Raw genomic sequence first — 27,971 nt, 5'->3', positions numbered from 1 at the left:
AGGACAAAACTGTCTAAAAATCTGGAAAATACACATCAAAGCCCCGGGTGTGTTCCATGACTAATCAGCTTGCTAGCGTTTGCCAAGCCAGCCGTTCTTTATCAACTGTTTCTGTGGAGGGCTTGCTTGAGTGGTTAAGCCGCTTAGCGAGCAGCTTGGTAATGGAACACACCCCTAAAATAATTAATACGGAAGACGTTTTATACGGAAGATACGGAAGACGTTTTATAAATCCTCAAGGTTTAATGAATTAAATTACATTCCCCCAATAAAATTTCAGCGCCATCGAATTGATGAAGATTGGAAAATAAATAAATAAATGGAATTGAGGGGAAGGAAGTAAAACAAACAAAAAAACAACAACAACAACAAAAAAATCCCATTTCCTACCGGCGTGCACTGCGCGAGGCCTTTTCCGCTCTCGTTGAGGTTGGTTGCTTGTGTGTGATTTGGCATTGCTCCTGTTTTTGATCGAATTAGACGTTTTCTCTTGGAAAGATACTTCTCAATCCATTGGTATACACATGGGAATTGCTCAAGACGCAGTCTTTGCGGCTGTTGGTCCGGGATGGCGACGCTGTTCGGTGGATTTAAACTTCGGCTGTGTGTGTGTGTGTTCCAGGTACCCGCGCTCTGAGACAGGATGCCCGGCAGGTGAGGAGACGTGCTGTTGCTCTCGGATTGAGTGTCGAGATGAAAGAATTGCGCCCGTAATTTACAATGTCGCTTTGTGTTTTTAATCCTCCGCGAGTTGTCGCGTAACTCGCTTCGCTGACCCTGTGTTCCGTAGACTGTGGAGTAAAGCGATATTTACCGGTTACAAGCGAGGTCTCCGTAACCAGCATGAGAACACGGCTCTGCTCAAGATTGAAGGCGTTTACACGCGCAAGGAAACCGAGTTCTACATGGGGAAGCGATGCGCGTACGTCTACAAAGCCAAAAAGTAAGGATGACCACGATGCTTGGAGCGGCGGCGTGTTGGATTGGTTGATTCATTTTAAGAGTACACACGGTGTGCCCCGAAATGAATGTATCAAACGTTAACAAAGCGAAATACATTGGGGAAACTAAAGGGAATTTGGCGGGAAGAAAAAGTAACCAACAATTTTTTTTGTTGTTGTTGTTAACAAAGCATAACCCCAAAAATGATGTAATGATTGGAGAAACATATGTGCAGTAACGAAACAAACCATAATTGAACAGGTGTGTGCGGACGAGCGCACTTTGGTGCAGATAGACAGGCGCAAGTTGGCACAGACAGGTTGGCACAGGCGGGCGCAAGTTGGCACAGACAGGCACAAGTTGGTACAGACGGGCAGGCACAACTTGGTGCGGGCACAAGTTGGCATGGACGGGCAGACGGGCGGGCGCAAGTTGGCACAGACAGGCGGGCGCAAGTTGGCACAGACAGGCGGGCACAAGTTGGCACAGACGGACAGACAGGCGCACGTTCACAGTCTAAGCAAAATGTTGAGGGTCATGTTCATTGATGTTGAAAAGAACGTGAAGTGCCATTTTCCTTTCAGTGCGGACCAATTTTATCTGGTCCTTACATTAGTCTTCCACTGCATGTCTGTCTGCTCGACACCAACTCAAGTCGTTTTTGCATTTAAAAAAAGATACTCCTGCTGGGAAAAAAAAATCAACAAAATACTGTAGTCATGAATAAAAGGCATGAAGAAACTCATCACAACTGACTTGTAGCCTGGATGACTTGGAGTCCGATGACTGCTCAGGGAGTTGAGGCGTAAAACTGTACATGCACTTGGGGTGGACAGAGGCCTATGTGCGAGGAATCTGTGAGGGGGTAGAGCATCACCTGTGGTCAAGGGATTCTCATCCTGCTTACAGGGGAATTCTCGCATTGCGTTCCTCCAAGCCCATCCCTCGGTGTACTGCAGTTAGCGTGGAGGGTGGTGGGCTCTTGGCAGAGGAGTCTGAAGTGAAGGCCCGCTGGGCCGGATACTTTGAGTGGCTGCAACAGGCTGATCCACCAGCTGTCGAGTTGGACGTCAGGGGTGTTACAATCCCAATTGACCCTCAAATCAATTGTGGTCCACCTTCGTTTGTGGAAACGCGGGCTGCGGTGAACCGGTTGAAACGGGGTAAAGTTCCAGGGATCTGTGGCATCCATGCTGAACTTCTCAAGTCTGGTGGAAATGCTACACTCATGTCGTTAAATACAGTTCTGTGCTCTGCCGAGAACACAGGCATCATCCCAACTGACTGGAACAGGGGCCTTGTTGTCCCTCTCTGTAAAGGGAAGGGTAATCGCCAAGACTGAAACAACTACGGAGGGGTGACGCTGCTCTCAGTGCCGGGCAAGGTCTTTGCTCGGATAATTCTTGATCGGGTTCGCCACCATCTGCTTGAGCACCAGCGTCCAGAGCAGTCAGGCTTTACACCAAAGAGGTCAACGATTGGCCATATTCTTGATCTTCGGGTACTCAAGGAACGCAGACGAGAGTTTCAGCAAGGGCTGCTTGCAGCTGATGTTGATTTCCATAAAGCACTTGATTCAGTGAATCGGGATGCCCTCTGGAGGATTCTTGGTCTTCGTGGGGTGCCACAAAAACTGATCGATATGATGTATGAACTATACTCTGGCACTGAGTGCTGTGAGATTTGGTGATACCATCTCAGACTTATTACCTTCGCCACCGAAGGTGAAGGAGGTTATGTTTTCACCCCATTCTGTTTGTCTGTGTTTGCAGGATATCTCAAAAAGTTGTGAACGAATCCGGATGAAATTTGGTGGACAGGTTGAGTGTGTGACAAGGACGAACTGATTGGATTTTGGTGAAGATCCCGATCTGGATCCGATGATTAAACAAAAATTTCTGTGATGCTTCACCATTGAGAGATAGGGCAAAAACGATTATATAGCATGGTATTTCTAAAATGTATTTGGCCCGATATGTTCTCGTGGATCAGGCATTACGTGGTGGAAGTATGTGCTCCACTGAGTGCCCTTCTAGTGTCCATTTGTTATTGAAGCTTGTCAGGGGTGGTGTGTACTGACCCCCACACTTTTCAGTGCTTGTCTGGACTGGATTCTGGGGAAAATGTCTGAGAGATCAAGCTGCAGTGCATCGTTTGGGAATGTCAAGATCTCTGACCTTGATTTCGCAGATGACGCAGTCATCTTTTTGGGGCCCTCGAGGTGTTGAATGAGGAGTTGGAGCCGCTGGGATTATGGGTTTCTGGGTCAAAACTCAGATCCAGGCTTTCATTGACATATTGGATGCTGATATCCTCTCTGTACCTGTTTGTGGTGAGGATGTTGAGGTCACGGAGAGTCACTTACCTTGGCAGTGATATTCATGTCTCTGCTGGCTGTGAGCCAGAGGTCAATAGTCTGGCTCGGGCCTGGGAAGTGGTGGATTCATTGGATCATGGGGTGTGGTGCTACCGGTACCTCTGCAGGAGGACGGAAGTCTGAGTCTTCAGGTCCTTGATGCTTCCAGCTTGCTCTATGGATGTGAGACTTGGACTCTGACCAGGGATCTGAGATGGAGACTTGATTCCTTTGGTACCAGGTCTCTTTGGAGAATCCTTGGCTATCGCTGGTCGAACCTTGTGTCCAACGAACTGTTGCTGAGAGAGACTCAAATGAGATTTGTTACCTGCATCGTCCGTGAGCGTCATCAGCGGCTGTATGGACATGTGACTGTTTTCCTGATGCTAATCCTGCTCACCAGATTCTCTCAGCGAGGGAGTCTCGTGAGTGGAGAAGGCCAATGGGCCGACCACGTTCCTCGTGGTTGCAGCAGGTTGATCGGCAACTCAAGGAGACGGGGATGGGCCAGGCATCTGCCTGAGGGATGGCCAGATGGAGGCCCTTGGAGTACCAGCGGAAAGTGGATGCAGCGACAAGCTGCATACTCCTAAACCTGACCTGACTTGTAGTCAAATGACTGACCTGATGCTGACCTGACTGATTCACTGGTTGATGCTTGTCTCTGGACTTGGATTTAAAATGTTTCGTGAAACTCTGGGAAGAGTGTATGTGTCAATGGCTGGAAACTAAGTTATAAAGGAATAAACTCGGGGCTGAGTTTCTGTTTTTTGCAGGACCATTCTCCTTCACGTGAAGAAATATTTTTGTTCTCTTTGACTCGCTCTGAATTTCAGGAAAACTGCGAAGCGAGCCAGCAAGCCAACCAAGACTCGTGTGATCTGGGGCAAAGTTACACGCTCACATGGCAACAGCGGCATTGTACGAGCCAAGTTCACAAGCAACTTGCCGTCCAAAGCGATGGGCCATCGTATCCGTGTGGTGAGCATCTTCTGCCCTTTCCTCATCATGCTCTGGTCTTGTGGATTGCCTGGGTCTGTTCTGCCCACTCTGAAGCTGATTTATCAGCACTCCCCCCACCCACCCTCCTGCTCCACCACTCACCTTTTCTTCCACCCCTCATTCATTTTTCTTAATTTACAGCTTACAAGTATTCAAAGCTGATTAGAGGTAAACCGATGCTTTTAAGACCTCATATTTTGTGCATTGATATTTGGATCCACTTCGATTAAGATGCTGTATTCCAGGTCTGTGGTTAGAAACCAGCCATGACTTTTGAGCCCTATTTTTGGACTCTATATCCCATGGTTTAGACTGCAGTACATGGCAGGGAATTGGGATGGATTTGAGTGGAGCTTTAGTCGATGTTTGTGGAAGCTTTTTCAGAAACTCTGCCTTTGTGTAACAGTGTTTCGATGTTTGATTGAGGTAAGGAATGTAGGTTAACCCATGATTAGGAACCTTTATCTTTGTGAAATGAATTCTGTTATATGACAGTCCAGTAGTACTATATCACATTTGTGATGACTCGAGTTTGGCTTGAGAGCCCCATCAATGGATGAAGATGTATGTTTCACTGTTTAAGAGACATTTACATCACCGTTCCGGAACAGAATGCCCGATGTCAATGAAAACCATGAATCGGCTTCAATTTTTCCTGCCAATCATTTGAACCATTTATAAAGGTGCATTCTGTGTACGACATCTAAACTTGTTAAGAGTTGGTGGTTGTACATAGGCCCACAATTTATTCTTCTTTTGACATGTTGAGGCTCATTTGACATTCATGCACACGAGAACTCGAACATAAAATCATGTGATGGGCAAATTCAATAAAAGGCATCAGTGTACTTTAACATTTAATTACAAGGACATTTGGACAAGATTATGAAATGGACTTGTTGTATAATAACAGATTTGTACCTGGGTTTGTCACATGATGAGCAAGTGGTTCACATGGTGAATGGCAGGATGGCCTAGAGGTACGCACACTCACTTCGAAGCTCTCTCGCCTGGGTTCAAATTCCTCCTCAGCTATAAACTCTCATCCCGGTGCTTCACAGGTGGGGTGGTTCATCAATGTGTGTGCCGTCACTCGGATGGTCGTTAAATGGGATGCGTCTGCTGGCATTCATTGGATGTTAAAGCTATATACCACGGTGTCCTTCACGAAGAGTAGGCGAGCTATCACCGGCACCCTTAACATATTACAAATTCCTGCCCGAACCAGCAGAGGGCATTGTGTCAGTGGCACAGACGTGCCCTCAGCCACTGATGCTACCTTGTAACCTTGTGCTTCTTATGAAAGAAGAAGGATCACATGAGAATGCTAAACATCCAAACTTTGATTTTGATTCAAATGTATTTGCTTTTACCTTTATCACTTATTTTACCTATAAATATAATATTGGTTATTTCCATTATTCGGTAGTCTTTGCTGCTGTCATTTGACTTGCTCAATCCTTCCTTTGCAGATGATGTACCCTTCAAGAGTGTAGAAGCAAATTTGTACATCTTGTTTTACCACGCCAATAAACTACCATGGCTTGACTGCTCGTTGTTCCAGGTTGATGATCATCTCTGACATTCCCGCTACAATGCATTGTGAATGGGGATTGTAATGCATTGTGAATAATTGCTCATTTGGCCTTTGTTCACCATGCATTTCAAATCGTTAACCCTTTAGTGCCCGAGGCACTTTTCTGATTGGGAAATAAACAAGTGAGTAAAACTGAAATATGCACTTTCGTTTTTTTTTTTTTTCATTTTTGTGTATGTTTCCGCATTATGTTTCCAGGTTGTCTGTTCGTCCGTCCGGATTTTCGTTTACGCGATAACTCAAGAAGCAAATTGTAGAATTTCATCAAACTTGGTAAAAAGGTAAAGTTCGACAGGGCAATTAACTGATTAGATTTTGGGCCAGATATGATAAAGGTCGAGGGTCAAATATGTCAATACTCAAGTGTTTGTGCGGAAGAGCGGAGGCATACCCGTTGACTGCGCGCAGTCGAATTACTCTAGTTTTATTTTACAACTGGTCGGTGTGTGGATAACAAGCGTTGTGGGAATTGTTCAATGCTCAAGAGTGAAATTATATAAACATGTTGCCGATGCGCTGTTGTACCACACTGGAATGTCCAATGTCACGAGTGGGAATTTGACAGAGATCAAATGTTAACTTTCCTGGTGTTGAATCCAAATATGTAGTCATATTGAGAAGGCTAATCCTGCACTCTCATCTCCATGTTCATAGACATGGACAAATTATGCAACAAGTAAATGTCAAGTGTTTAACTCGGACATTGAAAAAATGTGCTTCGGTTGATAAAATATACTAATGGGTTTGACTTTATTCCAAAGACTATTTGGTTGATATCGAATCTGCAAGAGTCAATATGTCAGGATGAAAGATTGATATGAGAAAGCAGCAAACTGAATTGAAACACTGGAGTTGAAGAGGAAAAGCAGTTCAAAAAGGGGAGTAAATATGAGGGGCAATAAGCTGACATTTTGGAAGGGAAAAGGGGAATGTCTGTATGCCATGGAGGTGACACAAGAGAGAGCAAGATCAGAGGAGGCAGTGGGGAAAAACAGGCCACCACCTCGTCAGGAGAAGGAAGAGCAGGTCTTGTTTTAGTTTTTTTTTTTTTGTAGGACATGCCAACTTTGGGAGCTTTAAATTCCATAATACCAAGGAATGAGAGACGTAAAGTGGGGAGAACAGACTGCACAGCTGTCGGTAAAAGCCTTGTATATCATAAGAAGTTAAGACAAGGATTGGCATGATGGAAGATACCAAATCTGGGGATAGCTTTCAGGAGAGAGAGAAGGTGAATGTGAGATTTGCCAGGATTGAATGATGTGTCCTATGTCACCAGCATCTCAAACCCTTCACAAGTCTACAGAGAAGCAGTTGCCTTTCTGCCAATCCGGTGCGAAACGGCACGACGTGGAGTTGTCTGCAAAGGATTTTGTTGGGCATCGAAAAGGTCATTTATGCTTATTGCTTTGGTGTTTAGCATCTGTTATTAAAAGGTGTGTGCATGTGCGTCATTAAGGAGAGACTGAGTTTTCGCAGCTCATGCTGTCGTAAAATACTAAAAATGAAATCTAATCAATTCACTTGGAACAAAAATTAGTGTACGTTTAACCTTAAACATGCCCGTTTTAAAAGCTTCCTTTCCAGCTTTGAAGAAGTAAGAATTGGAGCTTAATGTCACGGTTCCAACGGTAAGATTTATTATTCTACGATAGCTGGAACCCTTTAGTGACATGGAAGGAGCACACAATTCTAATATATGTATGTATATGAGTCGAAATTCGCGAATGCGTTACAAAAGCGTGACAGCTGGTCAGAAAAATCATATTCAAATAATTCCACTCAATTCGTCACTTCTGGAATCATTTGAGACCACATTTTTGGGTTTCACTCATTATAAACGCTTCCAGTCACTGGAAAACGAAGAAAATATAGAATGTTTGCCAAAAAAGTGGGGTTAACGTGCATCAGGTTTGACCGAAATATGAGGGGATAAAATGCCGTTTTTCATGTAATAGCAGAGCTATCATGGCCATTACGGGCTTCTTCATCGGAAAACAATTACGTGTTGTTTGTGCAGTGCCACTAGGCACACGTTTATAGCGTCATCACTTCTGTTGTACCTCGTTCACATGACCCGCAGACCACTTTCACGTGTGTAAGAAATTGACAGACCTGCATCATCAGCTTCGTCGGACGTTGTTTTGCACAATCGGCCATCAATAGAGGCAATTCATGCAGATCTGTATACTACAATTACGATGCAATACATATAATTGATATCTTTATTGCAATGCAGCTAAATAGTAAAGCTTATCATCATTTATGCTCCCCCGTGAAACTTTGACGGACACATATTACGCACGTGAACCGAAGAAACATCGCTCCGTACGTGCAATTCGATCTTTCCGGCGAAACTTGTTGCAGAACAAAGGATTCTGAACATGTTCTCTGGGGGGAAGGCGATTAATATTCCAATAGACGTATGCGAGTACGGCTCCAAGGGGTATGCAAATGCGTTCTACGCGGACATCACAAAACTAGTGCATTGGAATCAACGATTTTTGGAAAAAGATATGTAAAATCGGACTAACGATGAATTTCGATGCCGCGCACTTTATTACGGACGTGTCCTACGATATGTAACTACGTAGTGGGAATAGAATATTCGACACTGGGCAGAGGTATCCAAAAGAGGCAAATTATAACGTACCGAATTCCATGAAGGCAATGTAACGCATTAGCAAATTTTGACTCATATGCATCTTTATATATGTATCTGTATATATATATATATATATATATATATATATATATATATATATATATATATATATATATATATATATATATATTTTGTACACATACACAGTATGGTAATATCTCTCGAAGCAATGGGGAGGGGGGGGGAAATAGGATCACTGAATCTGCAGCTTTTCTCGGCCCTGGCCTAATGTTGTAACCCAAATTTGGTAGCATTCTAACTGTTGGGTCTGGAGAAGAAGACTTTAAATTTTTTTTTTTTTTTTCAGGAATTTATGCAATTGCACACACCTGTCAACTCTCATGTTTTTGCCGTGAGACTCACAACTTACCCTAATAGATGTAATACAAACATACTTTTACCCCTTATCATTACTGAGTTCAATCTAGTCAGCAGACCAGATATAATTAACTTCTTTGGAATAAACCTTCCTTCTTTTAAACTTTGTGATTATTGGTTTCTGTAATTCATCAGCTAATTGCTCTTCAATCTTAAAGACATCATCACAGCTTAATAGGTTTTTTTTGATAACCAAGTCCAAGTCTCAATTTAGCACTTATCTTCTTCACGAGGAACCGATCAACTTTTTCTCTCAAGCTTGGATTTCCTATCAAAGACAAATTATACAACATTCCTTGATGTGCTTCATGTTTTTCTTCCAATGTCATGCTATTTCCATAATCCATAATCGATCTGACTAATGCACACAACATTCAGGTCATCAGACAGTTATTTCCATAAATGCATATCCAGAATAGACCCATCCCCTTTGTCTGGTGGGATTCTAACTCTTTGTGTTGGAGAAGGGAAAAGAACAGATTCCCTTTCTTAAGGGATGGCCTCTTCCTCTTTATGACACATTCATGCACACGAGATAGCCGTTAGCCCAATGTAAACTCATTCTACCCCCTTTCCATCAGGACACTTTGGATGTGCAGGATATTTCATTAAAAATATACCATGGGTTTTTCACATTTCATTCATTCTGACGATCAAATATAGCTGTGGATCATTTACCTCACCCACCTCTCTTCCATTAAAGTTCGACACCCACCTCTCTTTCACCGACGTTGACATCCACTTCTTTCCATTGACGCCCGACACCCCATTCGGCAACTTCATGGACGCTGGTTGGCTCGTGCTCATGTCAGGCCGAATGGGGACACGATGGCCGCCGTTGACATATTGTGAGTGCTCCACGTTTTCGCTCGGCAATTCCGGCAAATGGCGCCCGTCCAGCGCCCCAAACGTGGCGTCGTGGGCCAGGCCTGTGTTGATTGGGGGTTGCGTCCCGCTCTGGTAAGGAAGGGATGATCACGAGATTGATGGTTGGAGGTAACGTGCAACGATGCACCAATAGGCAAGCTGAATTTGGCGAAAGTCTGCTTGAGGCTCTGCCCACACCGGTCGCCTATAAAAATGACGGGGGGACCGTCAACCTGACAGTTGCTGACAGCTCCTTTCAGCTGCCCATTTATGGCTCCTGATGGTTGGACTGTTCCTGCTGGTTTTGCTTGGCGTCCCTGGTTCTTGGGGGTGACGACGTGACGTTGATTGGTGTTCGAGCTTGTTTGCGAGTGGGTGCACGGCGAGGCAGGGCGCTGGCAGTGAATCAAGGCATGCTCACACATTTTGGGATATTTTATTGGACGCACGACGACTTCTGCTTTGGTAAGCCGAGACCGGATTTCTTTCCCCCCGAATGATCTGCTGGGTACCCTTGTCTCGTGTTTAATTGTGAAGTAAGGCATATTGATGAGCAACTGCTCTTTGTCTATTTTTCTCTAAATGCCTGTTGAATTCTTTTTGTTTGAGACGACGTTGATAGATTTGAATTCATCCATTTACACCACAAGGAAATAAAAAGTTCTTCAGTTTATATTTATTAATAAATTTCTTGTTTACGTTTCAACCTCTCCGTGCTTGTCCTTTCCTTCCATTGATCCAGCATTGTCCGAACCTAGATAGACTGGGAGGTAATTCCCAAACTAATTAACCTGTCAGTCCGCGGGCACCACCGGTAAACGCTCGGCTGCCCTACTTAAGATCTAATCAAGAAAAGATTGGTGCAACGCGGAGGGCACGCTCCCCATTCAGGAAGCCACATGACCTCAAGTTAAACAGAAAATTAGATGGTGGACATGAACTCATGGTTAACTGGTTGGCGTTTGTGGTTGTTACCACAAAGTTAATTGTGAGCGGTGGCCCCATGTCCGGTTCGTATGTTGTTGATTAACATCATTAACAAGTGTTACAAATACGTATGTTGAAAGACAAACTTAATTATGCATGAATTCCACTGGGGAACAAAGTTTTTGCTGCATTGATACCAGCACTTGATCTTACCTAATTTGAGTGTGCTGAATTCAAATCTGAAGTTAGTTTCTCTCTGTAACCTCTAGATTTTTTACAATCCACCATTATCAACATTTATTTGGTAAGTTACAATTTGTATTAAAAGCAAATTTATATTAAACATACATTTTTAGTCCGGGAGCCAACCTGTGTACGAGGCTGTTTTAGGGTTGGACCTTACAGCCTCTGCTATAAAATTTTACACCCCCAGGATGTTTAGATATATGTTTGCAGTTCATGAAAACCAATGTTGGCAATTCATAAGCTCTTGCGAAAAATTTTGGCGGCCGTTTTTGTTTGAGGAAGATTTGAAAAATTTGATAAAACAGCAATTGTCAATAAAATTTCTAAAAAAAATCACATTCATGAAAAATAAATGTGAACTAAATGTAAGAATTCAATCAGTGCATTGTAAAATGACAAAAAAAAATTGCCTTTGTGAAAGTAAACCTCGTAAAAGTACATAATTTTGTGAAAAATGCCTTAAAAATAACGTTTTTTGAAGATGGCCTTTAGAACTTTTCTTATCATAGGCAGATGCTGCATTAGAATACTAATTTCTCTTAATGTGATATGAACATGGTATCCATGGCTAATTAAAACAGCAAATTTGATTGAGTTCTATCAATTTTTAAAGAGAAAATTAACATTTTTGTCAACCAAAGTTACCCCTACCCCCAAAATCCTCTTACTCTATTGAACACAGTTCGGTTAAGGTTTGCTGGATCCAGGTTGGGTACTTCACAGTTCACTCTTCCAAAGGAAAATTCAATGGTGTTTGGAGTGACATGGCCCTGGAGCAGACATACAACAATGAAGGGAAGACATCTCTGTTCAAACGCATATCTCAGGCACCAGCCGCTCGAGATAAATATGTGAAAACAGCACCATTTCTCACAGCTGTATCAGAGAACATAAAGTCTATGGCTAATCTAGGCCAACAGGAATCTACTCATCATGGAGAAACACAGAAGCAGGCAACAGAAGAACATATGCATGTTGAGGAGATCAAGAAAGTGATATGCCAGCAGATGATAAACCCATTCCAGTGTAACAACCAAGTGGTTCTGCTCAATAGAGCAACTAGTGAGAAGGCTGCTTCAAAAGACTTGGTCCATGCTCAAGCTAAGGGCATGGAAGCCATTATGAAAGCAGAAGAGGTGGTCTCTATTAAGATTGAACCACTGAAGCTGGTAACTTTCTCCTCACAGAAGAAATCAAAACCATCAAGGAAACAGAGTTTAATCAGGATCTATCAAGATGAGACTGCAACTACACGTGTGCTGTGTTTCTATCGAGATGCCGACCCAGTCACAAGACAGATTGCATTTTCCCATGAGTGGACAGACTATCCATCATCCCTGTTTGAGGTTGATCCACGCTTAGCACAGGGGGTTGTAATGCGCAAAGGCAACGAGTCTGATTTCGTGGCAGTGCTAATTGCTGAAGCTGAGCAGGATGTTGTTTTACAGCTGCCATCATTACCACAGAGTGACCGATACACAGTTTATCTGGTAGACACAATGGCATTTGTAAATAAATACCAAAAAATGGGTGCGAAAACATTTGGTGAACTTCCCCAGCTGTATCTTCGCAAGCAGGTGTATCCTGCAGTTGAAACCTGAAATGTGCAACTGTGTCAACATCATTGGTGATCAGTATGATTTTGATGATAGCCATACTTTGAAGGGTGATGAGCAGCAGAGGAGAAACCAGACAGACCAGGCAAGACAATTCTCACCATCCAAGAGTCTAGAAATTCCGGACTGGAATTTATTCATGAAGAATCCAAGAAATAAAGGAAATCTTCAGAACTTCATTGGCACTTCCCTTTGTGAGAGTCCTGAAGCTATTCCGGATGGAGTGACCATCATTCTTGGTAGTATGATGGAAAACAAAGGTCACACTCTTTCCATCACATCAGCATCAAGTTCAGTTCTGGACTTACCTTGTGAAGAACATGAAGAGGCAGACACAAGGATTATTGCTCATCTTGCGTATTGTGTGGAATATCTTGATCACCATCGAGCTGTTGTGCATGCAACAGATACAGACATAATTATGCTGTGTATATATCACTTCTGCTGCTTGAACACATTGCAAGAACTCTGGATACAACGGCAGAATCAATACCTACCTATTCATGAGCTGGTAGAAGTGTTGAGCAAGAAGTACCAGAAAATCCTCTTGATGTCGCAGCTACACTTCTGTGCACATATGTGTTGTGTGGATGTGACACAGTGAGCTACCCATTCAGAAGGGGAAAAGAAGAGGTCAGGTCAGGTATGGGAGCATGTGCCAGAACAGCGCGTCGCTGCGTCCACTTTCCGCCGGTACTCCAGGGGCCTCCGTCTGGCCATCCCCCAGGCAGATGCCAGGCCCATCCCCATCTCCTTGAGATGATGGTCAACCTGCTGCAACCATGAGGCACGTGGTCGGCCCACTGGCCTCCCACTCATGAGACTCCCTCGCTGAGAGAATCTGGTGAGCAGGATCAGCGTCAGGAAAACGAGCCACATGTCCATACAGCCGCAGCTGACGCTCACGGACTATGCAGGTAACAAATCTCATCCGAGTCTCTCTCAGCAACCGCTCGTTGGACACAAAATCCGACCAGCGATAGCCAAGGATTCTCCGAAGAGACCTGGTACCAAAGGAATTAAGTCTCCGTCTCAGATCCTTGGTCAAAGTCCAAGTCTCGCACCCATAGAGCAAGACTGGAAGTACCAAGGACCTGAAGACTCAGACTTTCGTCCTCCCGCACAGGTACCGGCAGCGCCACACCCCATGATCCAGTGAATCCATGACTCCCCAGGCCCGACCCAGACGTCTATTGACCTCCGGCTCACAACCTGCGGAGACATGAATATCACTGCCAAGGTAAGTGAATCTCTCCACGACCTCAACATCCTCACCACAAACAGACACAGACAGGACAGCAGCATCCAAGATGTCACCGAAAGCCTGGATCTTAGTTTTGACCCAAGAAATCCGTAATCCCAACGGCTCCGACTCCTCATTCAGCACCTCGAGGGCCCCCAAGAGGATGTCTAAAGTCTCCGCAAAGATGACTGCATCATCTGCAAAATCAAGGTCTGAGATCTTGACATTGCCAAACGATGCACCGCAACTTGATCTCTCCGACATCCTCCCTAGAATCCAGTCCATACAAGTGCTGAAAAGTGTGGGGGCAAGTACACATCCCTGACGAACTCCAGTAACAACTGGAAATAAGTCAGAGATGGTACCACCACACTTCACAGCACTCTCAGTACCAGAGTAGAGTTCAGACATCAGATCGATCAGTTTCGGTGGCACCCCACGAAGACCAAGAATCCTCCAGAGGACATCCCGATTCACTGAATCGAACGCTTTACAGAGATCAACATAGGCTGCAAGCAGCCCCTGCCGAAACTCTCGTCTGTGTTCGGTGAGGACACGAAGTGCAAGGATACGGTCAATCGTTGACCTCTTTGGTGTAAAGCCTGACTGCTCTGGACGCTGGTGCTCAAGCAGATGGTGGCAAACCCTATCAAGAATTATCCGAGCAAAGACCTTGCCCGGCACTGAGAGCAGCGTCACCCCTCGGTAGTTTTTGCAGTCTTGGCGATCACCCTTCCCTTTCCAGAGAGGGACAACAAGGCCCCTCTTCCAGTCAGTTGGGATGATGCCTGTGTTCCTGTGAAAAGAAGAGCGGCACAGGTTTCTCTGGGACTGATAGGAAACCTTCCCCACCTTGTTGATTTTGGAAGAGATAGTGAAATGGCAGCAACAGAATGTGTCATTGATGAGGCCAGAGTATACTGGACTGCTCTGCATGGCCAAAAAGGGTTCAGCTGTTTGGATACCCTCAGGCAGCATATGTTTGTCTCTTCAAAATTAGACCTTAGGTCACTGCCAGCAACAGAAGATGCGTTTTACTTCCTTGTTTTAAGAGCATTGTATCAATTGCTTCTGTATAGACGTGCACATCTCAGTGACTGAGCACTTCCCCCAGCCACAACATTTGGCAGAACCCTTATCAATGGAAAACTGGTCCCAATTCTCATGTCTAAGCCAGCCAAGCCAAACATAGACAAAACGGTGTCTTGCATGTGCAAATTATCCAAATGTCTGAAACGATGTTCATGCAAAAAGGCTGCTGTGCCTTGCTGAGTGACATGCATATGCCTTGGTCAGAGAGGTTCATGTGGTGGAGTTGTTTCAGAGAGTGACTCTTCCTCTGAAGAGGATGTTTCATGTCACAATATTGTGTTAATCCATTTCTAATTTTATCTTCCTTAAAACCATGGCATGTAAAAGTATGTTCTTGTTCCTGACCCCATTGATAGTCAAGCATTTCTGAGTTACATAAATCTTTTGTTGTTTGACATATAACCTTGTCAATTGAAGGTAGGTTAAATCTACACCAATTGTGATATAGGAAATGAACTCCTCTTTAATATGAGGGGTCATTTGTGTATATAGGTTTAGTGGTTATGATTTTAGGACAATATGAATTACCCCTACCCCCATCCTACATCTTCGCTTTTGCCAACATTTTGTTATCAGAGGGGGCTCGCAAAAGTGTTGACTGTGTTGTTGCGCAAGAGTTTCACCATTGCCAACATTGGTTTTCATATACTCAAAGGGTGTCTCTTTATGAAAATCAACACAAAAATTTTATAGCAGACCGGGCAATTTTTTTTTTATTTTGATCGGTTGGCTCCCGGACTATTTGCAATTCAACATTTATTTGGTAAGTTACAATTTGAATTAAAAGCAAATTTAAATTAACATATTTCGACATAAAGACAATAGGGTGATTCAGAACAATTGATAAGGATGGAATGCAACGTTCAAATAGGTCCTATTCAGACAAGAATTTGCGCTTGTAGCTCTTGCGTTTGTGGACGTCCACATGCCATTCTCGTTTGATGCTCCAGCAGTAGTCTGCCATCATATTTTTGTCCCATCGCGCTTGTTAGCGCTCTTCCATCATCATGAGGTCCTGATGGAAGCGCTCTCCCTGTTCCTCACTTACAGCCCCAAGGTTCTGAGGGAATTGATCAAGGTGACTATTCAGGAAATGGAGCTTGACACTCATGTTGCACCCAAGATCGTGAAAAGCCACAGCATTCTCGTAACCAGAAACTCATAATTATCTGCTTTTTTGTTACCAATAAAGTTTTGTATAACTGCGACGAAAGACAGCCACGCTGTCTTCTCCTTGTCATTCATCTTCCTTACAAATTCCTCATCACGCACAAGGGCACGAATTTGAGGTCAATCGAACACACCTGCTTTGATATTCTCGAAAGACAAAGCAGGAAAAGCAGAAACTATATGTTGAAAACATTCACCATCAGTACTCAATGCCTTCACGAACTGTTTCATCAAGCCGAGCTTGATATGGAGTGGGGGAAAAATGATCTCTCGGCTGACGATTGGGTCATTCACAAGGTTTGGCATGCCTGCTTCCAGAGTTTCACGGATGGGCCACTCCCTCTGGATCCAGTGTTTCTCTCGAGCTCGGCTGTCCCACATGCAGAGATGGCATGGAAACTTTGTGAAGCCTTTCTGTTGACCATTTTCAGCTCCACACCAATGATCCAGTTGTGCTCGTGATATTTGAGTAAGTCAATGACCATTTTTATGTCATTATGTTCTTCTCGCAAATGCACTGAGTGACCAACTGGAACCGCTCCATAAACATTGCCATTGTGCAAGAGAATACACTTGAGGCTGCGCTTCGAGGTATCCAGAAATAATCGCCATTCTGTTGGATTATACGAAGTAACACCTAATTGCCTGAGCAAACCTGGGATATCGTGGCAGTAAACAAACTGCTTGTCTTCTAAGAAAAAGGCGACAAAGATCTGGTCCCACTTTCGGAAATATGAAACATTTACAGAGTGGTCAAGTCGATTTTTTTCTTGTAGCCTGGAGGCTAATACCTCAGCTGCTTTGTCGGAGAGCCCCAAATCATGCACCAAGTCATTCAATTCCGGTTGGCTAAACTGCTGAGGGGCTGATGACTGTTTGGTATCAGATGAGGAGGCTTCAGATTCTGAAACCATTTCTTGAAGCCCGTCATTACGATCTTCGTGCTCTTGCTGATCATGTTCACTTCCTTCATCTTCAGAAAAGACAAAACCATTAAAGACTGGAACAGGGAGTTCCTCAGAGTGTGAAGTAGGTCGAATTGCTGAGGGAATACAGGGATAGGAGATATTTTGCCGGTTTTTCTTGCCGACACCCTTTGTGTTGACCAGGCAAAAATAGCAGTCAGTTACGTGGTCCTTGGATTCTCGCCAAACCATGGGAACTCCAAAAGGCAGACCCTTTCGTTTTCCTTTTGTCCATTCACGAAGCATTTCCTCACAATTATGACATACAATATGAGGAGCCCATTTCTTGTCTTGGTCGCCAAGGGGAACATCAACAAAGGCTTTATAGGCACGCCTTACAAACAATGTTATATTGCGCTTTTGACGAAGTAGTGTGTTGCAGCCACATACATAACAGAATGCATCAGGATTATTTCCACATTTATGTCTTATTGAAGAAGCCATGATCAGATCTGAAACAAAGAAAAACATAAAGTTAAAGAATATATATATATCAATAAAGACAAGGAAAATTGATGTCAAATAAATAGTGAGCAAATCGTTAGAAGCAAAACGAATACGGTCTATAGTTATTTAGCAGTTTCGGCATCGTATATTTCACTAAAGTCTGAAATCGCACCCCTTGTTCTCAAGTTATCCCGAATGCAAATAGCAATGGGTGTCCTTTTTTGTGAAAATTGCAAGTTTCAAATTGTATGAAAACTAGAGCATGTGGAGGAAAACCGATTTCAGATTTGAAATCAGCGTTGAAAAAATACATAGAATAAGTTGAAAAATCTCATGCAACAGAAAATAAGAAAAAATTTGTTCTCCAGTGTTATCCTTGGTCGAAAAGATATCCTTACGATTTTCAACATCACCTTAATTTGAAGATGGCTGGAAATACGAAGACAGCTCTGTATTCTTTTTAGATTTCAGAACTTTCATAATGAGCAGTTTGTCTTGTTAATTCAACAATCAAACATGCTGTCATGGATGTCAGAGGTTTGAGTCGGTAAAACAAGTTCACAACTCGCAAAAGAATTGCAAAGCTTACTTGTGTCATCGGATGATATTGTACTTTATCTGAGCGCAGGTACACAAGGCTTTCAGTTCACCCAAATGCACAAATTGATGACCACGAGATGCACGCAACAGTTTGCCATATTTCTCTGGTTTTAAACTTGTATCGATTCATATAAATAACACAGACAAGCGTTTTAGGTCAGTCAGTTTATTCATTCATGCAAACTTGAAAGTGACCTCCACTGTTATGTAGCAGGTACCATGGTAACTGGCTTAGGTAGTTTAATGTAACATGCATCAGGCAATGATAAATTGAATTGAAGGAACACAAATAAGTGTTTAAAATGTTGTTTTTTTAAAATGCAAACTAAATGAATCTCACTGTGTCAGTGCATTAGCAGCAAAGTTAAGGTGGGGTGTTGGTATGTGCATGTGTGGAGGTGGGGGGGGGGGGACTACATCACAGGAGAAAGGTCAATGAAGGCAAACTGCAAAAGGACAATTCAAAACAGCAATGGAAATCCCCAAATGTTCTATTTTAATTGCAAAACAAATAATAACCAGCTTCAAATTGAATATGGCTAAATGTATATCTGCATAGATTCACAGCAAAATATGTCAAACTAGATGAGTACCTGGCTAACCAAAGGTGCTTGCTGAATGATGGGAATAAGAGAAGGAACGTTTCTGGTAAGGGAACGTAAATGTAGAAAATGGAAAAAGGTAAACAGCTCACCATTTTCTTTTCATTCTGGAAGACTTATACAGGTCAACTTGAATCTGTGTGTTGAGATGGAGGTTGCAAAACAAGGCACCTTTTTCACATTATAAAAGCAGTGTACAGCTTTAATTACTCTGTCGGATCAAAAATAATAATAATATTTTTTTTTAACTTTCACAGCATGTTCGACAAACATGGCTCAAGTGCAATGAAGCCGAATTTCAAAGGAGCAGAGAAAACGTGTCTGGGTAGTGAAACAGCAAAGTGAAAGTGCCATTAATCTTAGTGGTTGACATATGCAGAATAACCATTACAGGTGCAAAAGCCCACAAGCCATCAATTTACTGTGCCTGATATTTACGGTCCCTTTAAAGTTGCAATGGGAAGTGCAAAAAAACAAACAAATTTTAAGTCACATTTCACAGGTTGGGAGTATCACCCTTCAACAAAGGTGTGTCACAAAAACCCATCAACATTACAGATGACACCAAAGTAACTAAAATGGCTTAATTTCACCAACAGAGGATTTCCAAAACAAGTTCTCATCCCAAGAGGTGTGTGCACAACATGGCTCGGTCGGTCATCCGTCATCGGATATAAACAAACATTTCCAGCAAAAGGTGCAACCTCACACCCAAAGCACAGATCCTAAACTGTCACCTCCAACAACAACAAGGATGCGATTGATACAAGAGGCATCACAAACTGTCACACACTCGATATGCAGAGACAGGTGGACCAATGAAAGATTGAGCTTTGACAGATTTATCGATGGGAATCACCGTTGGTCTTATTACAATGCAAACAAAGGTAAAAATACTGTGATAAAATAAAAAGAGGTTAAAAAAAATGTATGGATGGAGGTTAAGGGGGTGATGCAAGCAGACCGGTCAAAGGCTGCGAAATCAATTAACCAGGTCAGACAAAGCAATGCCTTTCAACCCAAACCTGAGTTCCAAGTCGCAGGTGAAGATGTCACATTTCAAAATAAAAATTGAAAACCTTTGTTTTCTTTAAAACTTGTAACACTGTATCGGTTCACCTGTGCACTGCCAATGGCATGGTGGCCAAGCTCTGGCCAACAATACAGCAATTACGTATCGTTTCAACAATAAACGGTGTTCCAAGCACACCACACATGGGCGACAAATAATTTTGCAACATCAAGCATACCGAGATAAAATGTACAAAAAGGCATTAAAATGTGTTAAGTAAATTACTCCTACTTACAAATACAAAAGTTATTTCTCCACAGCCATTCCAATTGTCAGTCATTACTCATTTTGATGCAATTAATTGCATATTGTATAAGCATTAGCATACCATTTGTTTGATAATATATACAAAGGCACTGTGTTCCATCACAAACAGCTAGTGGAAATGCACAGCTCCGTTGTGCGCAGAGAAGCACACGTGGTGTTTTGCAGTAGCAGGTGAGATGTGCTTATACCTCGAACACATGGGTCAGACCCCAAGCAGATCCCAAAGTCAGCATGTACTGCTTGCAAGTTAATTCGCCACAACTTGCTCAATCCATCAGTTCACTTTCAAGTCACAGGCTGCATCGACCCAGGCTAGGGCATGGCCACCATCAGGATTACACAGTTGCCGGGACAGCGCAAGGGTATGCAAGATGATGGCGGAATGACAGGCATGCCTTGGCTGCAATAAATCCCTCGTGCACAAACTCCCCCGGCCCATCCCCCTCGGCCAGGCAAGTGCGTGTAGTTGTCGACTTCGCCCCTGTGAAACAATTACATCCCAAAGCTGGATTGTTTCATCATGGCCGGTGCCCCGAAAAGCGACAAATCACAATGGTAATCATTGTTTGTGTAAAAGACAATTATTTATTTATATACAAGCAGGGCTCACAACTGGAACATTCCTTACAAGATCATGTGCAGACCATCTTCCACAATTCCCAATGAGAGTAGGCATCACATGCAGGCACATTCCTTACAATATTTGGCATTACAAGGTCAAGTGCAGGCTCAGGTACTTCAACATGAATAACAACCTGGGCATGAGGAAACGACGGACAACTCAAAACATGTGGATTTATAACCCGGAATGTCAACTGAGTGACAGGAACCGAATGACTTCAATCTCATTCTTCCCTCCAGGTCTTCAAGGCAGCTGTTCATCACCATCTCAGATCATGCCCCATCCAAAACCATGATCTTTTCTACCCCTGTTAACCCCCTCGAAGCCAACTGCCTTCCAAATCCCCAGTTTTTCCGTCCTGAGAGTTTGCAAACACGTCTATTTTTAACTTTTTATTAAAATGCCCAACAACAGAAACAAATTAAGAAAGATCTTTTAAAAACCAATTCCTCAAAAGGTGCTTGTTGGTCATCCTGTATGTCACCTGAGAAGGCAAAAACACCTGCGTGAATGAAATCAAATAAAGGAACAAGAAAAAGAGCACTCAGAGATTGCAAACCTTCACCAGGACTTCTTTTGAGTGGTGTATTTTTGTAGGTTTTCAGGTAAATCCAATATGGCTGCCAAACCATGTGACCTTTGATGTCATATGTGTGACTTTTGTTCTTCGTGGATAGGCAGTCATATGTGTAAAGTTTCGCCTTGATCTTTTCAGCTATTTTAGAGAAGATTTTTTAAGGTTAAAAAATATACATATATACAAGTCTGGAGACGGCAATGGTTCACGAGCGGTATTTGATGATGTAGATTGTTTCAGAAGTCAAGGATGAGACAATGTGATAATTTTTGACCAAGTTATAAAAATGATCAACATGATGTGGTACGAGTGACAGGTTATGAGCTGCAAAATGTCGAAAACCCGGTTTCGTTCAACAACTTTCAAAATTTGACCGTTGCATAACCTTTAAAGGTCACAAAACAATGTTGTGGACATTAAAATAAGGAAACAGGATACATGCTATAGCTTATTGGAGTTAGTTCGTCCAAGAAGGTCGAAAACCAAGTTCGATTCCCACAACTTTGAAAATTTGACCTTTGTAAACCTTCAAGGTCAAAGGTCAAGGATTATGACCTTTGGTGCAAAACTTCCTCGGGAACATTCCAGGAACAATATAATGTCATAGAGGCTATATGGCATTTCGCACTCCTCGGATTATCCATACTTTGATGAAATCAGCGTAAAAACAAACTTGAAGGGGGCGCCACGGGCAAGGTGTTCGAGATAGAGCAAAATGGTTTCAAGACTTTAGGTGGGGAATGACCTCAAGATTATGCATAAAAAATATTGTCATCCTCGCTCTCAAAGTTTGGGCAGTCGTATGATTTTTATATCAAAATTTGCAATTTTCAAAGTTCGTGACCTTGGGACGAAAATGAAAAATCGAGCTCCGTGGGGCTATACAGGTGCCATTGGGCTACCCAAATACCGAAACCTCTGCCAGATTCAACAAACCCCCTCGGAGAAGATGGATTTATATGTGAAAATTCACAATTTTCTAAGTTCGTGACCTTGTAACCTTGACCTTGGGACGAAAATGAAAAATCGAGCTCTGTGGGGCTATGCAGGTGCCATTGGGCTAACCAAATACCGAAACCTCTGCCAGATTCGACAAATCCCCTTGGAGAAGATGCAAATTGAAATCGGCTACCCCATAAAAACACGTTTTTTTGGCGTGGCTCTGCCCATAATGGGCGCACCATGCCCATTCTCAGGAAAACACAACTCGATCATGATATAAACCTCCCACCAAAATTTTATCAGGATCGGATGAAAACCCACGGAGCTATGCCCGGGACAGACAAACAAGCCGGTAGGCGGACATGGGGAGTCGACTACCCAATCGAACCTGACGCGATGGGCCCGTTTGATGGGGAATGACCTGAGGATTAAGCATAAGAAAATTCATGATTCTTGCTTCAAGGGTTAATGCTGCAGATTGTTTTTTTCGTTAAAATACCCCCATTTTTATAGATTTTTCGGCCGTTGCTCGGCAACGGAGGGGTCCATAGCAACGGTTCTTTCTCACACATAACGAGGACATACCATGAACCTACCATACCAGTTTCATGTATATCTGACTCATAGTCTCTGAGATATAACGAACTTCGTTTTTTTATTGTTTTCGACCAGGGTTCATTTAAAGCACGGGTTCCCAACCGGGGGGGGGGGGAAATTTCCCCCAGGGGGGAAATTTGGGTGTTTCAGGGGGAAATTCTAGTCTGGAATTAAAATTCTGGAAATTATCAGAAAATAATTAGAAAATAATTTCCAGTAATAGCCTTCTGTTCTTCTCTTCTCAGGAGTACCCGTTTCCTGAACTTTACCCGCTTTCATTCTTATGTTTTATTTTCTTTCTTCTTTTTTAGTTTGTTCTTTTCTATTACATGTCTTAATATGATCTCTCTTGTTCTTTTCAGGTCCGCAAGTGATCATGTCGAAAAAACGGATATATTCAGAAGCATATCTAGACTTCGGTTTTACGTTCGTTGTGAATAACAGGGAACATCTGCCACAATGTGTTATCTGCACAAAGACCTTGGGGAATGGTAGCATGAAGCCATTCCAGATGAAGCAACACCTTCAAGGATGCCATCCCGAACTACAGAACAAGGATCGTGAATACTTCAAGCTGAAACAAAATTATCTGAAGAAGATGAGACTGGACTCAACTGGAACTTTCGTCAGCAAACGGACGCTATTGTGAAAGTGTCATACGAAGTCTCGTACAAGATTGCGAGGGAGAAGAAACCACACACAATTGGTGAAACATTGGTGAAGCCCTGTATGCTGCAGTGCGTGAAGTTGGTCCTTGGTGAGGCTGCCCACAACAAGATGACCCAGATTTCCCTTTCAAACAACACCATTCGGTCACGGATCAATGATATGGCTGAGAGCATCAAGAACCAAGTTGTTCAGAAGGTTCGAGGGTCACAGTTTTTTTCGATTCAACTCGACGAATCGACAGATGTTGCGAATCTGTCCCAGCTGTTGGTCTTTGTTCGTTATACCACTGAAAAAGGAATTGCAGAAGAATTCCTCTTCTGCAAACCTCTCCAGACCACGACCAAAGCTCAGGATGTGATGGACCTTATCAATGACTTTTTCGAAGACAGCAACATCAGCTGGGAGTCTCTGGTTGGAGTGTGCACGGATGGTGCCCCAGCCATGCTCGGCTCTCGATCGGGGTTCGTCACGCTCGTCAAGCAAAAGAATCCAGCAGTGGAAGACACACTGTCTGATCCACAAAGAGGCGCTTGCTTCGAGAACTCTCCCCAAGAACTTCAAGCAGCATCTCGAGACTGTCATCAAAGTCGTCAACTTTATCAAGGGTTCCGCTCTGAACACTCGGCTGTTCCGTCGGCTCTGTGAAGGCATGGAAGCCGACCACGAATTGTTGCTGTTTCATACTCAGGTGAGGTGGCTCTCAAAGGGAAACACGTTGCAGCGAGTCCTGGAATTGTTTGATGAGGTGTTAGCCTTCCATCGGGCCCAAGAGAATGTTGTGCCTCTGGAGGCGTTGAAGGGTGAGTTTTTCCGTGTGCGGCTGTCCTACTTGTCTGATATTTTCAGTGCATTGAACGAGCTCAACAGGAAACTGCAGGGCAAAGGGACCAACATTCTTTTTCAGTCGGACAAGATCAGAGCTTTCGTGGCTAAACTGGAACTGTGGAAGAAAAGAGCGGGGAGTGGAAGTTTTTCCTCATTCCTCGCTCTGAACGAATGTGTGGAGGATATGGAGGATGGTCTGCCTGATCCTGATAGCCGAGGATATCAAACAACACCTCGAAGGCTTGGAGGAAGAATTCAAGTATTACTTCCCGGGGATCACAAACGAGAGCAACGAGAACAAGCTTATCAGAGACCCATTTCAGAGGAACGTTGATGATGTGCCAGAAGCGTGGCAGGAAGAGTTCCTGAACTTGAAAAACGACTCTACAGCGAAGGATGCCTTCCAGAATATGGAACTGGAAGAGTTTTGGACCCAAGTCCAAGGAACCTACCCGCTTCTTGCGACCAATGCTCTGCGGATATTGGTCCAGTTTTCTTCCACCTACCTGTGTGAGACAGGATTTTCGGCAATGGTACGCCTCAAAACAAAGGCACGCAACAAGTTGGAGGTGGAGGCGGATCTTCGCTGTGCGCTCTCCATAACTCCCCCAGACATTGAAGGACTCGTGAACGGCAAACAATGCCAGAAGTCACACTAAAATGCTGTGTTCTTATTCAATACAATTTAATGTTAGCTGTGTTAGTGCATTTGAAAAATAAATTAGTAAATAGTCTCAGTGTGTTTTAACTGTTCTTTCTCTCATACACATGAAGGGGGAAATCTGGATGGTTGAATTGGGTGCAGGGGGAGATGACAGAAAAAAGGTTGGGAACCAATGATTTAAAGTCTATCTTCTCTGACAGTTTTCATAGGATCCGGCTGCATATTTTTGACAATATGGCTGAATGTAATGCCCGCAGTCGCTCGTGGCCTGATTTTTGATTTTCGAAACAATAAATTTTTTATGATTTTAAAAAAAATTCAGTCCCGTTGCTAAGCAACGGTGGTGTCCATGGCAACGGTTCTCATTTGCACACAACTAGGTCATGGTATGAACCTACCAACCAAGTTTCATCGAAATCGCCATTGTATTAACTGAAATCGCCATTTTAAATACTGATAATAAGGATAGAACAAATTTCAAAAAAAAAAATTCTGAATTATTTTTTTTTTCGACGAGATCCGACGACCCAACAGACAGACAGACAGACAGACAGACACACCAATAACGAATATAGTGGTCACTTACTGACTCGTGAACCAATAGAGTCAATAAGCGACCACTATATTCGTTATGGGTGTGTGTGTCTGTCTGTCTGTCCCGAGCATAGCTTCGTGGGTTTTGATCCGATCCTGATAAATTTTGGGTGGGGGTTTTATATCATGATCTAGTTGTGTTTTCCTGAGAATGGGCATGCTGCGCCCATTATGGGCGGAGCCACGCCAAAAAACGTGTTTTTTGGGGGTAGCCGATTTCAAGCTACATCTTCTCTGAGGGGGTTTGTCAAATCTGGCAGGGGTTTCGGTATTTGGTTAGCCCAATGGCACCTGCATAGCCCCACGGAGCTGGATTTTTCATTTTCGTCCCAAGGTCAAGGTCACAAGGTCAAAAACTAAGAAAATTGCGAATTTTGACAAAAATCATATGACCGCCCAAACTTTGAGAGCTAGGATGACAATATTTTTTATGCATAATCTTGAGGTCATTCCCCACCTAAAGTCTTAAAACCATTTTGCTCTATCTCGAACACCTTGCCCGTGGCGCCCCCTTCAAGTTTGTTTTTACGCTGATTTCATCAAAGTATGGATAATCCGAGGAGTGCGAAATGCCATATAGCCTCTATGACGTTATATTGTTCCTGGAATGTTCCCGAGGAAGTTTTGCACCAAAGGTCATAATCCTTGACCTTTGACCTTGAAGGTTTACAAAGGTCAAATTTTCAAAGTTGTGGGAATCGAACCGGTTTTCGACCTTCTTCGACGAACTAACTCCAATAAGCTATAGCACGTATCCTGTTTCCTTATTTTAATGTCCACAACATTGTTTTGGGACCTTTAAAGGTTATGCAAAGGTCAAATTTTGAAAGTTGTTGAACGAAACCGGGTTTTCGACATTTGGCAGCGAATAACCCGTCACCCGTACCACATCATGTTGATCATTTTTATAACTTGGTCAACAATTATCACTGTCTCATCCTTGACTTCTGAAACAATCTACATCGTCAAATACCGCTCGTGAACCATCGCCATCTCCAGACTTGTGGATACATATTGTTGCGAATTCGCGCCCGCTGGCGTGCGAACGGCCGCGTCACTCGAATAGCGACCACGTCGCCCACCGGACGGACAATTCAGTTGTGACCCTCCGGGAACTATCGCCCGGAGCCAGTCACGGGTGAGCCTTTCGATCTCACCACAATCGTGCCAATTGGCCACCCGCGTAGGATAGGGTTGTTCGCCAAACTCGATCTACCTAAGTACCCACGCGGATGGTAAACTGGGCGATCGTACCTCACCGCAGGTCGACTCCGGACACGAACCGCTTAAGCGGTCCGTTCCATGCTACAGTGATAACCGAGCGGTGTTATCATCGGCCTCGACGGTTCCGATTAATTACCGGGCGTATCAAGCCCACTACGAACCCTTTACGTGAAGCAGGATGGAGGGTCAATAAAGAAAAGACGAAGCAAAACGGGAAAACAGTTCACAGAAAGCACATTTATTACGCGATTTATTACGCGATGGAAAGCACACATATACAGCCAAACAGTCAAAATGCACATATAGCAATAAAAACAAAAGCAACAACGACGCAGAGTTACTACCGACTATGCGCACACAAGGCAACACTTATACAGTTCTACTTTACAGACGGCGCCAACACACATTTCCTCAAACGTAAAGGAAAGAAGCCACCCTCATAGACAAGGGGGCAGACAGGCCTGTAGGCCAATTGTGCGCGTGACCTGAAGGAGCGGCCAGGCCCGCGAGACCGGGGGGGGGGGTCCTACCCGCGTCTTCGTGACGCGTTGGCGGACGAGCCGCAGATGTGGCCGCGTGGCTGTGCCCCGACTCCGTGCTCCTTGGCGGGTCTCGTTGGCACGACGTTTGGAGTGGGGTGGGAACGGGGCCCCCCTTTTGCACTATCTCTGCGCGGCGGAAAGGGGGAATTGTTGATGCCCTGGGGGAGGAGAATGGCTGGCTGGCTTGGGTCCCGCGACGAGCGATCCCACACCGCGACCTCGTCGCCGACCGCCGTCCTTCTCGCCTCGGACCCGAGCTCCTTTGCCTCTTCCCGAAACTCTTCTCAGCCGACTCCAGAACCCAACTCGAAGACACACCGATCACTTCGCCACCCGACTCGACTCCCTGCCACACCGATGACTCGACTCACTCTGCCCCCGACTCGACCGTCTGCCACACCGATGACTCGATTCACTTCCCCCCCGACTCGACTCGCTCTCCCCGATTCGACTCTCTCCTCGACTCACTCTCCACCCGACTCGACTCTCTGCCACCCCGATGACTCGACTCACTCTGCCACGATTCGCCTTGCGCTCGCCGTTTTATAGGCCGGCAGGAGAAAACAATATGCAAATATCTGGATCAGGATGACCTCGGGGGCGGAGCCGCGCTCGCCCATTGGAAGGAGGAAAGGGGGCGTGAATCTCCCCTGATCCGAGA

General features: G+C 44.0%; 2 protein-coding genes across 9 annotated transcripts in view; one reads left to right on the top strand and one right to left on the bottom strand.

The window, feature by feature from the left end:
* The window catches only part of LOC147026552 (uncharacterized), a 199,110-nt gene that overhangs the window by 89,358 nt on the left and 81,781 nt on the right, over nt 1-27,971 (bottom strand). For 2 of the 7 annotated variants that reach the window (XM_085882082.1, XM_085882083.1), the window contains exon 3: nt 14,496-18,851. The exons of 3 other annotated variants lie outside the window; for them this stretch is intronic. In XM_085882082.1, the coding sequence (XP_085738208.1) occupies nt 16,392-17,537 (1,146 nt within the window). In that variant the 5' untranslated portion in view covers nt 17,538-18,851 and the 3' untranslated portion in view covers nt 14,496-16,391. Of the gene's footprint in view, nt 1-14,495; nt 20,536-27,971 lie in introns of those variants that run through there. 2 more of the 7 variants (XM_085882080.1, XM_085882081.1) reach the window with 1 other exon arrangement.
* On the top strand, nt 326-6,035 carry RPL35A (ribosomal protein L35a). 2 transcript variants are annotated; one of them, XM_085882085.1, is made up of 5 exons: nt 326-429; nt 623-654; nt 791-943; nt 4,135-4,279; nt 5,773-6,035. In XM_085882085.1, the coding sequence occupies exons 2-5, from the start codon at nt 644-646 to the stop codon at nt 5,794-5,796; spliced, it is 333 nt and encodes a 110-aa protein (XP_085738211.1). In that variant the 5' UTR covers nt 326-429; nt 623-643; the 3' UTR covers nt 5,797-6,035. The 2 variants fall into 2 exon arrangements, with proteins under 2 accessions (XP_085738211.1, XP_085738210.1); XM_085882084.1 differs by having other exon boundaries at nt 403-516.

Source organism: Eptatretus burgeri, chromosome 5 (assembly GCF_056783735.1).
Source record: "Eptatretus burgeri isolate ZD-2024b chromosome 5, Ebu_testis_v1, whole genome shotgun sequence".
Classification (NCBI taxonomy): Eukaryota; Metazoa; Chordata; class Myxini; order Myxiniformes; family Myxinidae; genus Eptatretus; species Eptatretus burgeri.
Note: the sequence above shows the minus strand (reverse complement) of the source record. Positions and strands in the feature narration are given on the sequence as shown.